At 45.9% G+C, this 15,285-nt stretch overlaps 2 protein-coding genes across 2 annotated transcripts; both read right to left on the reverse strand.

The window, feature by feature from the left end:
* Positions 1–391: 391 nt before the first annotated feature.
* On the reverse strand, positions 392–4,205 carry LOC136520879 (uncharacterized). Its single transcript, XM_066514557.1, has 2 exons — positions 2,925–4,205; positions 392–765 (listed from the first exon to the last, which is right to left on the reverse strand). Exons 1-2 carry the CDS (start codon positions 4,076–4,078, stop codon positions 756–758), a joined length of 1,164 nt encoding a protein of 387 aa, XP_066370654.1. The 5' UTR covers positions 4,079–4,205; the 3' UTR covers positions 392–755.
* A 1,217-nt stretch (positions 4,206–5,422) lies between these two features.
* Positions 5,423–6,586, reverse strand: LOC136522289 (protein EXORDIUM-like 2). Its single transcript, XM_066516117.1, has one exon. The coding sequence runs from the start codon at positions 6,515–6,517 to the stop codon at positions 5,552–5,554; it is 966 nt and encodes a 321-aa protein (XP_066372214.1). The 5' UTR covers positions 6,518–6,586; the 3' UTR covers positions 5,423–5,551.
* Positions 6,587–15,285: the final 8,699 nt, after the last annotated feature.

A 15,285-nucleotide genomic window follows, 5' to 3' on the forward strand; every position in this document is an offset into this window, starting at 1 on the left:
ATTACTGAGTATAGCCTAAACCCACCCATCGGGTTGGACTGAAAAAACATCTGGTCGACACTTGATCAGGTTTTTCTATGTTATAGAGTATAGACCGGATTACAGTAAGCCAAATGCAATAATCAAGTCGAATTTGTTCAGATGGGTCAGATCTAGCTGGTGGGGTGGCGCATGATCGACGTACACGTCAGCACGGACTCGACGGATAGCTGTGCAGTGCTGCAATTCGGACGTGCCGACGCTGCCACTTTCCCAGGTACGGGGAGCTCGGCAAGATCATCGCCACAGGCACAGCCCGCAAGAATGCCGCGACTCGCGAGCTCCTGGCCAGACCAGCTGATGGAGGAAGCGTCGTAGTAACAGTCACAGTCACAGTCACCGGCAAACCGAATATAGCGAGCACAGTTCAGGCTTCCATTCAGCAAAACCAAAGAGGCTGCTCTGGTCATCTACACCAAAAGTCTCAATACAAGGTGTTATTCAACTAACATTACATTGCCCTCAAGGAACCAAGGCAATCCTCAAGTAATGCACAAGCTGAGCAGGAACTAACAAGTTCCCAGAATTTAAAACGCCAGAAGATAAGTGTGATGGCACGCTATGCAAACATACAGAACGCTCATTCACCCCAGATGGAAAATGACCTTCTATATGTGTTCTTTTTTCTGCCAACTCTGAGTAGCACCACTGTACAACCAGTCCTCACATCATACATGAGTTCTCACAGATCACTGGTGAGCTTCTCTAAGATGTTATTAGTCCTCCCTGAAAAAAAAAACAGAGAACATAGACCAATGTTCATCAGCAGATCACGTGAACAAAAATGTTGATAACAGTAAACAACAATGGTTTGTAACTGACAATTACTCCTATTCATTTAGTGGCAGTTAATACTTTCAGTAATCAACTCAGCCTCAAGAAATCTATCAATCAAAACATTTGCTTTCTATAAAAGCAAGGTTTTCCTCAGTCAGGAAAAAAATATCTATCAATCGTGAAATAACACATATATCATGCTGCTACTATATAACCTGAGCAATGAGGAACCATTACAAACTGATTTATTGCACCTTCTGAATATAGTTAATAATTTGAGCTAAATCCCGAAAAATGTTCTTCTTGAGTTCTCAAGTTAGAGCAGTTGAAATGCCAGGGAAAATGGCAGCATGTTCTTGGCTAGCTATGATTTTTCTTTCTTTCTCTGCCATAAATCATAAGTCCATAGCTAGTTGCTCTATTGCATAAATAGATACTGCGCTTCAGGATTAGCTGGTCAAGGTCAAAGCAGTAAGAGCGTGCCTATGATTCTTCTGCAATGTGGGCAATGCAGCATACCTGACAGAATTGGGCAAGGAGTCTCTAGTCTCAAAACATGTCAAACGGGATTCATAAGTTATTTTGGACCAGTAACCAAACAAAGATGAACCATGTGGAATGGGGGTATGGGACAATGGGTTAATGTTACATAAGTCCATTCTCTCATCCAAATACAAAGGTACAGAAAGGACCAATTCATACAATTGATCAAGACAACAGTAGAAAGCCAAGAGCACGTTGAGCAACTAAAAGAATCACACTAAAACAAACAAATGTTCTTAAAATAATAACACAATAAATTTTCAACTGATGTTTTTAAAAAATAATACCTAGGAAAAATGCAGGCTAGAAAAATTCCTATCAACTAATGCATTGAATGTAGACGGTTCAAATATGAGCATTTTGGGCAAATGAACTGGAGAGAGAGAGAGAGAGAGTCAACCTTAGCATGGAAACATTTGAACTGAATGATATCCAAAATATAACCACGAAATGTTGAAAAAGCCATGTTGACCTTAACGAAAATGAAGGATGGCCTAATAGCTAGGGCAATCTAGGCTCTCATCAAGGATTGAAGAGAACTATATAAAATTCAGTGCCATGCTGCCTTAAGTAATTTGCACCATAACATTATAAAAATGTCTTCAAGCATAGCACTTGTTCATTCTAGGTAACTATATTCCAATAAATCATAGGGAAAATGGTGTTCTTGCCCCTTACATAGATGTGCAATTGTGATTTTGCCCTCGTTTTTCTAACTTTGTGATTTTGCCCTTAACTGTTCACAAGTCAACGCGAATTTGCCCCTGTTTTTACCGTTGACCAGGGGCAAAATCGCGTTGACTTGTGAATAGTTAAGGGCAAAATCACAAGTTAGAAAAACGAGGGCAAAATCACAATTGCACATCAAAGTAGGGGATCATAGGAATTCTATTTATTCTAAACTTCTTCTGCTTTCATCCACAACTATCTTCAAGCATTTTATCCAAAGATTGTTTGATTGCAACTTTTCTGTACATCACCTTACTTGGGTCTGAAATGGTTCTCTTACACTGGAAATACCACCTAATTGGTTATCAATCATATTAATTTTGGAATTCCAACATAGGCCTCAACAGTTATGACAGGAAATTCTATGGAAATGGGAAAGCGAAGAGTTTGCCCAACTAGGTGAAAGCAACCATTTTGGGACATCTCAGACAACATTATTTGTTATTGACAATGTCTCAGCCAAATGACTACTGAGTTAGCCTGCTAGGCAAAACAGGATACAAGGCTCAGTAGACCACCACCGAATTTTCACAAAGACCGAGAATGCAATGCTATTAATGCCAAAAAAAAGAACAGCGTGCATAATACTAATACCAATTTTCCAAGAATTACAGTATCCAGGGTTTCCAATTGATAAAACTGACACCCATTTCCGTTTTTCAAGTGATTGTCAATCATATTTGGTGACTCCTATGCTAATCATAGTCTGGAAAAATAACTAAATTACTCAGGCAACCATTCTCTACACTAGCAGCTCTTGTTGTAACAAACTAATAAGACCAGTTCATAGGCACCAAAACACATGCGAGAAAAATTACAAGTGCCATGACTCATACCATTTGATAAGTGAGCCAAAGAGGAAATGCTGCATGATAGGCACTTTCTCAAGCACCTCGGCCTTGTACATTTTGAGCAGCCCACTGTTAACCTTCTTCCAATTGGCCACTCCACTGATATCATCCAACATTGGTGAATGCTCCACAAAGGGCCCCTTCTTTACCTTCTTCACATATGCAACGCACGCCAGATACATGTACTCCTTGGAGAAATTCTCCAAGATATCTGGGTTGTGAATCGACTTGGGCTTCATGTACTTGTGATCAATCAGCTGCGCAGACCCAAATATGAAGGGCAGGAAATGGTAATCGTCGAGCCCCCAAACGCCATGGGAGCCCGCAGGCTCCAGCTGGTACGTGTCCTGCAGCGTACGCATGAGATCGAGGTAGGCTGCAAAGACGCGCAGAACGACGGCCGGGTAGTCGGGCTCGGTGATGACGCCTAGCCTCGCGAGGCAGTAGAGGAAGGCAGCGAAGTTGGTCTCGTGCCCCGTCCCGTAGTCGATGCGGGTGGCGTTGCCGAAGGAGTCGAGGAGGTACGGTGCGAGCTCGACCTCGGCGCCCGCGAGGTCCGCAGGGGAGGACGCGGTGGCCGCGATCCGCGAGATCAGCTCGCTGGCGGAGTCCGTGAGCTTCTCGTGCCAGAGGCGGAAAGCAGGGTTGCCGTACCGGGAGCTGTGCGGAAGCGGAGGGGTGGATGCGACGAGCCCGGCGAGAGCCGAGATGAGGTCGAGGAGCGCAGCGACGGCGGGGGATAGCGGGGACGGTAGAGGATCCGAGAGCTTGCGGCCGTGGACGGAAGCGGACAGCGCGGCGACGAACCCGAGGAAGTGGCGGCCGTGGACTGAGGCGTGGAAGCGGGCGATGTCGTCCGGTGAGGCGATCCGCTTGGCGGGGACCTGCAAGGCGTGGGGCGGCGCGGCGGGGGGCACGGGGAGCGGCTGCGGGACCGGGAAGAGGACGATGGCGGCTGTGTTGGTGGGCGCGTTGATGGCTGGGAGACGGATGGGGCGGTACGCCGGCGGCGGGGAGTCGGTGGTCCCCGACCAGGGGGCCGGGGTCGGCGCCGTGGTGGGCGCCCCGCAGGAGCGGGAGAGCGGGGTGTGCTCGTGGTCGTGGTGAGCGGAGGCGGGGGACGAGCCGGGGTTGGACATGGCTGACGGCGGCGGCGGTGTCGTGCCGGATCGGAGAGGCAAATTGTGGGCGTTTAGGTCGGCGTCTCGGCGAGCTATGGCGTATGCTGGAGAGGCGTTGCAGACTTGCCGAAATGGTTGGCTTGGATGGCCCGAGTGGGAGAATTTGGGCCGAAATGCATTTGTTGGGGGCTTTTTCGGCTGACAGCTTCAGCCTTTTAGGCTTTTATTACACCGTGCGTGCGCGTCTTTAATCATATACATACAAGGATTAGAGCATCTTGTATTTTTTAAAAAGGATTGGAGCACCTCAACAGATTACCTAACCCCTACCTCTTAATTAAAAGTCTATATGAGTGATCAACTATTATTAATAATAGTGTAGTATTTTTCTTCTCCTTCGATAGATTTGATAGGAGAGAGCCGGAGAGGTCATGGATCTCCTACATTTGAGAAGGCGGGAGGTGGATTTTAAATCATTATTATATCTTTTAGGTATTAGAGATAGGATGAGTAATCTGTTGGAGCAACTATAATCCCTTATATTATATTCTTTTAAGTATTGGAGATGGAATAAGTAATTTATTTGTTGGAGATGCTCCTAGGGCACCTTTATTAGTAAGAGTCAGCTACTGAATCTTAGATAATATTTCATCCTATATGCCTCATATATTCTCTCTCATGTCAAGAGATGTAAAGAGAGATAGAGGAGTTATGACGCTTATTATGCATCGGGACACGTAAAGAGCTTTGTTCTTCTCTTACTGCTAACTCAAAGATTGTTAGGGCTTCCCCAACGCAAGGACGTGGTGTATTGCCCCAGGCTCCACGCTAGCGCCAAACATCCATGTCAAGCAGGCTAGTAGCCTTGCAGGCACGCAGAGTGACCTGCAGAAGAAGTAGTGGTCTCATCAGTCAAAAGGATGGAGCTACTATCAGTATGTGTTGGGAGTGTGATCCATGGGGGAAAAAGTAGAGCAGTGGACAGATGGGAAAAATGACATGATGGGATGGTATAGAAAAAAAAAGCAAAGCTGCCTGCGACGGGAGTATGTTTGCTAGAGAGCACAACTTCCTACCTGTACTTGTCCTTTTAGCCCAGGGCCAACAGTAGGTGCTGCCCCGGTTGGTGGTGCCCTTAGTCTATTTCTTTCTTTCGCGTGGCATCTGATACTAGCTTAAAGCCCGCCATTGGAGGTGCCCTCAGAGCACCACGGAGTTTCTTATAGTCCATCCGTCATTAATAAATAGATCAATTTCTAGAAACATGAAGATGAGGTTTAGTTTGATACTCAAGACCACACATTTAAACATAACATGCAAATCGACTTACCATGCATCATACAATCTCTCCTCGTAGGACAAATTACAAGTACAGGCAACAAGTGAATAAGGAATGGAAATAAATGAGGCATTTATTTTTTTCCTTCCTTCATGCGGCAGTCCCTTCCATTTGACATTATCCCTTCGCCGCGGGTGTCACTCCTGCCACGTCTAGACAAGTGTCTTGCACTGCGAGGTCGTCGGGTCCCACAATGCCGGGAGCAGGTACTTCCTCCCGCCTAGCCCGACGGCGTTGTAGCTCGCGCCGGTGGCCGGGTCTGTGAGCAGCTTCCCGGGGTAGCCAGGGTAGGCCCCGCTCCCGAAGATACCGGCGCACGCCGTGGCAGCCTCCAGCCCGGCGCCGGCGTCGCCCTTGTAGTACCCGTCCCCGTACGGGTTGGTGACCGTGCCGGCGAGGAGGGCGGCGAGGCTGATGACCATGCCGTCGACGCCGGCGTCGCCGTTGGGCGGCACCAGCGGCGGGGTCTGGGGACCGTACGTCGGCCGGTGGAACGGCCACGCGCACTGGCCGGGGCACTGCTGCGCTGGGTTTCCCGCCCACAGGTAGGTGTACCGCGCCCTGCCGTGCGCGCCGCCGCGGTCGTGGTCGTGGACGCCGCACCGCGACACGCAGAAGGACGCCACGGGGACGTCGACGGCCGTGAGCACCGCGGTGATGGCGCCCCGGTGGTGCCCCGCGGCCCGCGCCAGCGCCGTGACGTTGCCCAGCGAGAGCGGCCGGCCCAGCGACATGCGCTCGTCGACGAGGATCTGCCTGCCGAGCCGCAGCGGCGCGCCGCCGACGCCGCGGTACAGGGAGGTGGTGCGCCACCACGATGCCACGGACGGCGGTCCCGCTCCCGGGCGAGGCGCGGCGGCCGAGACCGAGAGGGAGCGGACGAAGTCGACGACGATCGCGCGCTGCGCTGGGGTGAAGCGCCCGTAGAAGAGCAGGTTGACGGTGAGGTTGTCCCCCGTGAGCAGCGCGCCGCCGTGGTCCCGCAGCACGATCGGGTCGGGCTTCACCAGGAACAGCATGCGCGGGTTGAGCGCCTCGCACCGCGGCGCCGCCCCGCCCAGCAGGGCGACGGTGAGGACGAGGCAGATCAGCAGCGCTGGCTTCTTGCGCCCGCCCATGGATTCCGCGAGCCGACCGAGGACCGACTGACCGAGATCGAAAATGAGGTTTTGATCGAGGTTCGCGCGTTGTTTGTGATCTCCCGCTTGGGCTATCTAGCTCGTGGCAGCAGCGGGTTTATATAGCCGGCCGGCTGGAGCCTGTGGGCGTAAAGGCGACGACGTGAGGAAGGTGTGCCGTGCGCGTGTGTGGCGACCTCGGCGCGCCGTGGAGTTAAGAAGCGCATGACGCGCGCGTGCATCAGCTCCGCGGTTTTGGATTTCAGGCGCCGTTCGATCACAGACGATGCACGTAATGACATAGCGTGATTCGGAACCGGGAATGGAAGATGCCGATGGAAGTGAGGGCGACGAAGCTTTTGGGCTGCTGCCACTCGGGGTACCGAACTGTGAGCCCATGGGCTAAGAACGGGCTAAATGGCTTGTAGAGGCCCATTAGCGAATGTAAATGGGCTAACGAAAGCATAACCGCACCCCACACCACCATTTTGTCGCCATCCCGCAGGAACCCAGTCCTCAGAGAATGACACACTCCACACGTGCGCCATGTGTTACCCTCAGAATCGTGCCTTACGTGTCATTCCGTGATGCACGCATGGCGTGCTGTCCCTATACGGCAGCATGGACTACTGGAACTATATGGGCGCCCCTACTATCTCCAAAGGACAAAATTGCTACCATTAGCGCTGTGAGCCCAGTAGTACTCGGATTAGTATACATCCATCCGTAGATTGATGAACCTCAACATCGTGCATGCTTCCCTTTTTTTCATTCAAACACAAGAAAGTCTGGATTTTGCTTCAGCAAGAGTTCCAGAAAAAAAAATTCATTTTGTTCCCTGACTCCCTCGGCTGTCCAGACGTTGTGCCATGCATGATGATTTGGCTCGCTGACTCATTGCAGGCAACCGGCCGGCATGGCTTTCGTATTGGAGCAAGGTACAGAATTTTTTTTTCCTAGTATTATACACAACAGTTTCCCCCAAACTCTTGTTAACAGTCCTACATACTAGTGTAAATAAACAAATGAAAACAAAAATTGTTACTGGCTGTTACTGCAGCTCGTGTTCAGCTTATTTTATTTTATTTTACCGAAGAAGAAGAAAAGGGCAGCGTGCAGCACATGGAGAACCCATCTGTGACCACTAGTCAGCCATGCAGCACTGATGCTGCCGTGCCTCCGTGGCATTGCGGTTCATGCTTGTCGACGGGCACAGCAAGCAAACTGAGCTCTCGAGATGACCCAACAGATTGAAGATGGCAATCCCGGCAACGACGACAAGCGCATACGGACGAACGAATAGCTTCGCTTCTTCGCGCTTACCCAGTGCACGGAGACAAAGCAGGCTAGTGAGTAGTAGCAGTAGCACAAATTTGGAAGAGAGTAAAATTGAATAGGCACGCGAACGGTTAATAATTTGTTACTGTAGTACACGAGATGGGAATCCTACTAGTACTACCGTAGTAGTAGAGAGGAAGACACGAAATTGGGTTCCCTCGGGAGGCAGGAGCCACGTCTGAGTTTCCTCTAAAATTCGTACGAGGCGTGCGCATTCTGGTAGTACTATCCTAAAGCCAGTACTATTCTGGTAGTACTGCCGCCTCGCGGGACCGGGACCGGGACCGGGACCGCGCGTCTTCGTATGAGTACGACCCGTGGTGGCCGCACCGGCTCATGCAGAAGCCCTCCACGGCCACGTCCCGCGCCGTGAGCACCAGCGCGACGCCGCCCTGGCCCTTCGCGGGGCGTGCCGCGGCCGCCGCCAGCGATGGAAGCTGGGACAGCTTCAGGCTCTTCCCCAGCGAGCAGCCCTCGTCGGTGACATTGAGTGGTGTTTTCCGTTTTCGAGTGTGAAGAGCAAAGCCAAGCTGAGAGCTGTTTTTTATATAGAGGTGCCTCGTGCAGATGTGAGTGTATTGTATCTATACCGATAATAAGACGATAATTAAGCATGCGAAAAGAAATCACCTTGTGAAATATTTGCGGCCCTATATTTATGGTGTTTCGATTTCAAGGACCAACTAGCTCACTCCTATATATCAAGTGATCTAGCAGCTATCAGAACTCAGAAACAGGGCGGTCTCTGTGTTCAATAAGGAGCCAAACGGTTCACTGAAAAGGGTAAGGGCATGTTTGGAAGCCCGGTTTTTTTTTTTGTCTAAAACACTTGTAAATTACAGGTATGTAAATTTTTTCAACCCAATTCGAAATTAGCCGTTTGGATGACCGGTGACCATACTAATTTTACATTTGGATTGGACCAAAACAGACAGGTGTAAAAGAAAACAGACCTCCTCAGCTCTGGATAAAAATTCGACAATTATCGGCTTCCACCCGCAGCCCCCGTCCCCCACTTCTTTCTTCCCCGCCGCACGAGAGGGCTTGCCGCGCGCTCTCGCCGGCCGGCCGCCACACGCCAGGAGGCCGACCCACAGCTTGCGCGCCACTCTCAACGGTCGGCCTTCCTACGTTAGGACGCGCGCCCCGCCAGACCGCGAACCCACAAGGTCACCTGCGCAGCTGCGGTGTACCTCGCCCAACGCCGCCGCCTCCATCCCCGTATGCACTGGTCAGAACTCCACCGGCGCCCCCCATGGCTAGATCTAGGATTTGGATGGGGAGGAGTCGACGCTCGGGGATATGGAAGGGTCAGGTGAGTGGACTGCTATGCGATTTTCAGCTTCGCGGTGGCAGCGGCGTCGGGGGCGTCCTCGTTGTCGGGCCGGCGGCAACCGTACGGCCGTCTTCCACCTGAAGTACTGCGTTGGCGCTAACAAGAAGGAAGCAAGGAGGAGGAGGAGGCCGAGACGCTGGAAGCCCTCTTCACCAGGGAGCTCCGGTGGCGCAGGATGGGAGCTCCGGTGGCACAGGATGTGTCCGGTCCGCGACAACTCTACGAGCAAGCGTCGCTTGTAACTAGTGACAAAAACTTTTCATCCAAACACCATTTCACAGGCATAAAAATGATCCAATCATCCAATGGTATTATTGTGCACAGAAAATTACAAATGGAAGCCATTTACAGCTGTAAAAAATCACAGAGCAGCCAAACAGGGCCTTAGTGGTTCCAGAAAGAATCGGCTTTCCCTTTGATGCCTCGATCCATGCATTTCCCTTTAATTTTGTCAAGATCTCATCAAACCTACCATGAGCGTCACACGGTCAGGAACTTGTGCGCAGGACATGCCTGCTTTGGCCTTTAAACACCACTAAAATGGCTCTCTGCTAGACATGCGTGTATGGAGGTTTATTTAGCAATAGATCAGCCTCCGGATTCATTTGGATTAGGACGGTGGTGTCCTGCAGGATTAGGACGTGAACGGTGAACTGACTAGAAATCGTAATCACCACCGGGGGCCCGGGGCAGTCAAACAAACGTAGGAGTACTCCTAGCATTGATCGGACCACGTTTAGTGGAGGGCCCTCCTCATGATGATGGCTTTTGAGATGGGAGCTCCGTTGGAACGTTCCTTTGCCAAGGGAAAGTTGGCGCCGGGACTAGGTATCTCTGCGTCATTGCTTCGTAATGTACGGAGTATGTACGTGCATGCACTTACGTTCAAAGAAAAATGTACATGCATGCACGCGTGAGCAATCACGGTCCACTGTCCCATCACACTACCAGCTGGATGCCTCTATCTATTTTTATTTAATTATTTATCACCATTATATATTTTTTTTTCTGAAGTGATATATAGCGACTCGTGAAACGAACCTGAACGATTCTTCACAGGCTGTCCTATTCATTTCTTGAGACTAGTCAGTGTGTCTGTGTGTTGCTATGGAATAACTAAATTTTTTACTAAAAATATACGGATCGCACGATAAACTAATAATACTGTGAAATTAAATATCGACGTTAAAGTGACATTTAATCAAAAAAGCAAAATTCGTGAAATTAACACAGTCACGTAGAGCATGGTGTCACATGCTCATAAATTCTATTGTATAGATATTACCATGATATGGTTAAAATAATGTTTTATATCGGTAGGAAAAAATCTCCGATATTCATTTCTTTCGTGCGTCAATAACTCCACGAATAAGTTCCTCTACATCTCCATACCATCCTGTACACACGTTCAAGTACGTATGTTAATATTAGCGCTTGGTACATGGGTAATACTACGTGTCTTGAAAAATCTCTCAGAAAACCATAAAATAAAGTATGTTATACTCATCATATAAATATATGTTAGGTCTATTCCACGTAGATATATACTGTAGAATAAAGTATCCACTTGAGTGTCTGTGTCAAGATTCACCATCAGCAATATATAGAAATAGTTAAATCATAGGTATTATTATTATAAGCGACAACGACTCTTAGTTACCCATCTATGTCATCTGTAATGTTTTTTTCACGGACAAATTTCTATTAAAAGATATCCTCATTCCATCCAGATGAGTATATTCACTGTGGCCATGTACTATAAGTTAAATTCAAGAGTTTGCCTAGCATACATCAGCACTGATGTATCTTTACACCACTTTTCAACATGTCTAGAGGCAATCATGATAAGCGTCTTCTTATGCTAGTAAAAAACATAAAGGATATATCTTCCAAGGTATAGCCATGGCAAAAGAATCTGCAAACATGATAGCGATTAGAATAATATATAAGAAACAAGTAATAAAAGCAGAAGCTAACGACTTACATATCTACACTGTGGTAAGTTATATTCTATATTCTCTACACCAATCGTAGCAGCCATTTCTTTTGCACTGTTTCTTTTACGATATTCTGGACTTTTGTTAAAGCACACATTTTCTAGATTAGTATAACTTGGCCTATTTTATATAATTAGAAAAACAACAAATAAGACAATATAATATAGCACAATAATAATTATAAAAATATGTTTACACAGAAGCTCAGGTCCATGTGATGCTTAATAACGCTATTGTATTGTTTTAGTGTTATGTACTCTCGAGCTGCCTGAAAGCGAACACCTAAGTTGAAACAGTGAGATACCTTGATCGTTCATTAACAACTCTTGTAGGTTCTTGACACTTAGCGCAATCATGGAGGGATGAAAACCTTTAACCTAAGGCCACCTCCTACAAAGCATTAGACACAGATGATGGTTATTGCCATATAAGAGAGCACACTATTATTAGTAAAGTAATTAAAATGAGCATGTAGAAATATTAAATCAAGCAACCAAGCTCATGGTGAAGCAGCAACATTGCTTCGAATAATTTGATCATTATATAAATTAAATCAAGCAACCAAGCTCATGGTAGAAATATTAAATAGTCTGGATATTTTGATTATTAAAAACTAAATGGAGCAACCAAATACGTCGGCAAACATTACGCAGACTGTATATTTTGAATCTTTCTGACAAATGAAAAGGCACGAAGTGGCTCTTATTGAACTAAATTCTTGTCCATCATTTATTGAAAGTGCATGTCAAAAGCGTGTAAATAATCTTAATATTACTTATTTACCTAAATCGGTGAGTAGGCATCATGGCTTCTCCATGAGACGCAACATAATGTCATACTATGTATACTGCGCAATGTTTGCCCATGCATTGCAACAGCAAAAAAATAATACCACAATAGCATAAGTATGAATGTGTGATATACTGCTACCTCCAATTTTATCGGTGTAGAAGAAGTGACATTTAGTAGTAATATTGTAAATCAAACAAACTAAACATGTTAAATAGTTTGATAATCAATTGTACAATGAGATAAATTTGTGCACAGATAAACTTTACGCAAGTATATTCCTTCATCGCCAATGGAAATTGTAGCCTTTCATTATATGGCATCAAAATCTTGATTGTGTATTCACCAATCTACTAAAGGAGAGTACTTCTTAGTTTATCTAGTGTAAATGATGCTCCAAAGCAACTTTGCCCTCTCTAACCTTCTCCTTGACATGGAGGTTCATTGATACTTGGTAAATTGTGCTACCGGCCAAAGATAGACATCCTTAGATATAGGACGTCAGCTCAATATTTCTCTTATTAAATTATACCGTGGAGCCAAAAGAAACAGCTTTTGAAGTCATTTTCCATATCCGAACTATTCATTGCACATGCACAAAAGTTGAGTACCGATAAGTGAAAGGCATGAGTAAGTTTGAGACAACAAATGATGCAAAACTTGAGTACAGATAAGTGCACGACATGATAGAGTTTCAGGCAGCCAATAGGACATCAGTATAAGTAATTGTCAGATTTATTGGTGGTGAAGCATTCCAGGAATCGCATAGAGTCATAGGTATCTTGTGAAAAAAAATCAAGGAACTGTATAGTGTGTAAATATTAGAGACTCAGGTTAAAGAAAATATGAAAATAGTTGTTCTGAAACCGAGCAACATGTGCTACTCTACTCCAGCAGAAATACAAGATTGACAAAACAGCGATCCTAGACCTGCCTTCATTTGATGATGCTATTTATTTGATCTCACTATGTTTCACACAATATTGAAGGGACTCAAATGAAGATCACACAATGTTTCACACAAAATACATCTTCCCATGCGAGATTTTTGTATTGGTCAATTTGTTAGGAATTTAAAAAAAAACATGCAAGCTTTTTGTTTTAAGGTCAGTTACATCAAAGTGAACACTCCTGCCTCATTTTAAGAATCTAGAGGTTTTCTTGTCGTGCTGATAGCCTGATAAGCTGTTATTGGTTAAGATGGGCAATCCTCTGAATGTGTCATGACTGCATTGCGGTCTGGAAAGTTCACAGGATAATATTGATGGTTCGACTATATCTCTGAAATTAGGGTGAGTTGCAAGCAACCTTTTCTTTCATGCAGGATAAAATTTACTGAATACAGAACATTTGTTGATTCTTATCCTAAACCCTATAGACCAAATGGACAAACTTCTATAGCCACATGGATGACCTCAAACAAATATTTATTATAGACACTGATACAAAATTATAAAAGGCACTTCTTCCTCAGACCAGTCGTAGTGGTCTTACAGTAGGGCACGTTCGTTTTCCTTCAGCTTCAGCTCTGAAGAAGTATCCGGCTGCTGATGTCAGTTCAGGTATAGTCACAGTGAATCTATTGAGTTCCATGCGTAGAGTAGTTCACACAAAAGCTTAAAAATTTGAGAAAAGGAGAGCATTGTACTTAAATAGTATTTCAAGATTTAAAAATGGTAATAGTATCATTTTTTACGAGAAGACTGCAACTTGATTATGCACCTCAGCGACCACTATTGAGCGCAATCGATTTGTGACTTCAGACACTTCATCTTTAATCGGCACAGAAGGGGTCTAGCAGTTCCTACTACACATAAAAAAGAATGATAAATTAATAAAGATGAATTTGGGCAAATATTAACTAATTGCCTTTTTGTGGTTTCCAAACTTTACATGATTGAAACAAGTATGACATCAATATGTAGGCATAATAGATAATACTATCAAGTTAACTGCAGTGAAAATATCATGAACTCCAAATAACTCTGTCCCAATAGCACATATTCTGTGAAGCAAGAAGCCAAGAAAATAATGTCAAAGCATCATATAGTATAGTGAATTTGTGATGATGGAAACGTCAATATTTGTGTGCATGCATGTGGCTTAACTTGAATGAGCAATTCAAGGGCATTGTAGACAAAACCAGTTTCATGCTAACTGAAGTGTGTCTGCACAGTGTGTGGGAATGGATTTCTGCTTTTTGTAATCTATGTCAAAAAATGAAAAATATTTTAAAGGCCTATGTCTGACGATATTATATCAAACCGCTTGCATCTGGAAGCTAAACTGGATAATTGTCACTGGGAGAAAGTCTGATGCACAAAGGACACTGAAAAGCGCTAACTTGGAAGGATAATCCAATAGCTAAACCGCTTACGGGAACAAATCAGTGGTAGTATAAAATTAACTAAACGACATTTCATATCTAAAACGGTTGTTCCAAGAAATGCGATCATCAACTACTTTAAAAGAATGGCGCGGTCAAGTAACAGTGATTTGCCAAAAACAGATTGTGTTAGTAAAGTTCACCAATCTGCAATACCAAATCCAAACTATGGATGAGCGTCAGGCCCCCATTCGGCAGTTGGCACAAGTTCTTTTTAGTTTTATTATGCCAAACCAGAATTATTCTAGATGAAGTTGAATTGATTTTTTGTAATTAAGAACAAAACCAACAAAGAATTAATTGGCACAAATTGCCAAATTGACTAAGCATCTAATTTTTAGCCACCTACAATAGAAAGTTTGTGACTTGTGAACAATGGCATTTATAAATATAAAATAAAACACAAGTAAATTGAGATATCAGGGATCAGATGCCTGGACCTTTCGGCTGGACATCGTCGTTTGCCCGTCCTAGACTTGCTGTTACCAGTGTCGCAGGTTCCGTACGTTTGTTTGGACAATCTACAATTTATCAAATAACTTATTGCCAAATTTCTAAGCAATTATAATGTGTAAATAGTAAAAAAATGCTTACAGTTAGGCTACAGCATTACCCGCTAGGCTGTTGGCCTGCGGCGGTACTGCCTTTTGCCTGCCTGCTGCATGAGAGATGGATAGATTGTACTGGGGACCAGGATGCGAGACCAGGGGCGACATCTATGCATCTATCAATCGGGACGGGGGCAGATCAGCGAGGGACAGGGGAAGAGAAGGTGGAGCGCGTTACGTTCTAAAGCGAGGCCAGAGCGCGCGGAGGCGTTGTTGAGGAGGGCGAGGCCGACAGGGGAGGGGCGAAGCCGGCAGGCAAGGCAGAGGTACTCCGTGCCCCTGCCGCCGTGCTCCGCCTGCTCCTCCAGGCACAA

Source organism: Miscanthus floridulus, chromosome 18 (genome assembly GCF_019320115.1).
Source record: "Miscanthus floridulus cultivar M001 chromosome 18, ASM1932011v1, whole genome shotgun sequence".
NCBI classification, from domain to species: domain Eukaryota; kingdom Viridiplantae; phylum Streptophyta; class Magnoliopsida; order Poales; family Poaceae; genus Miscanthus; species Miscanthus floridulus.

Bases quoted from the DNA above. Each gene is read 5' to 3' on its own strand.
- LOC136520879 (XM_066514557.1), bottom strand. From the start codon at position 4,078: ATGTCCAACCCCGGCTCGTCCCCCGCCTCCGCTCACCACGACCACGAG.
- LOC136522289 (XM_066516117.1), bottom strand. From the start codon at position 6,517: ATGGGCGGGCGCAAGAAGCCAGCGCTGCTGATCTGCCTCGTCCTCACC.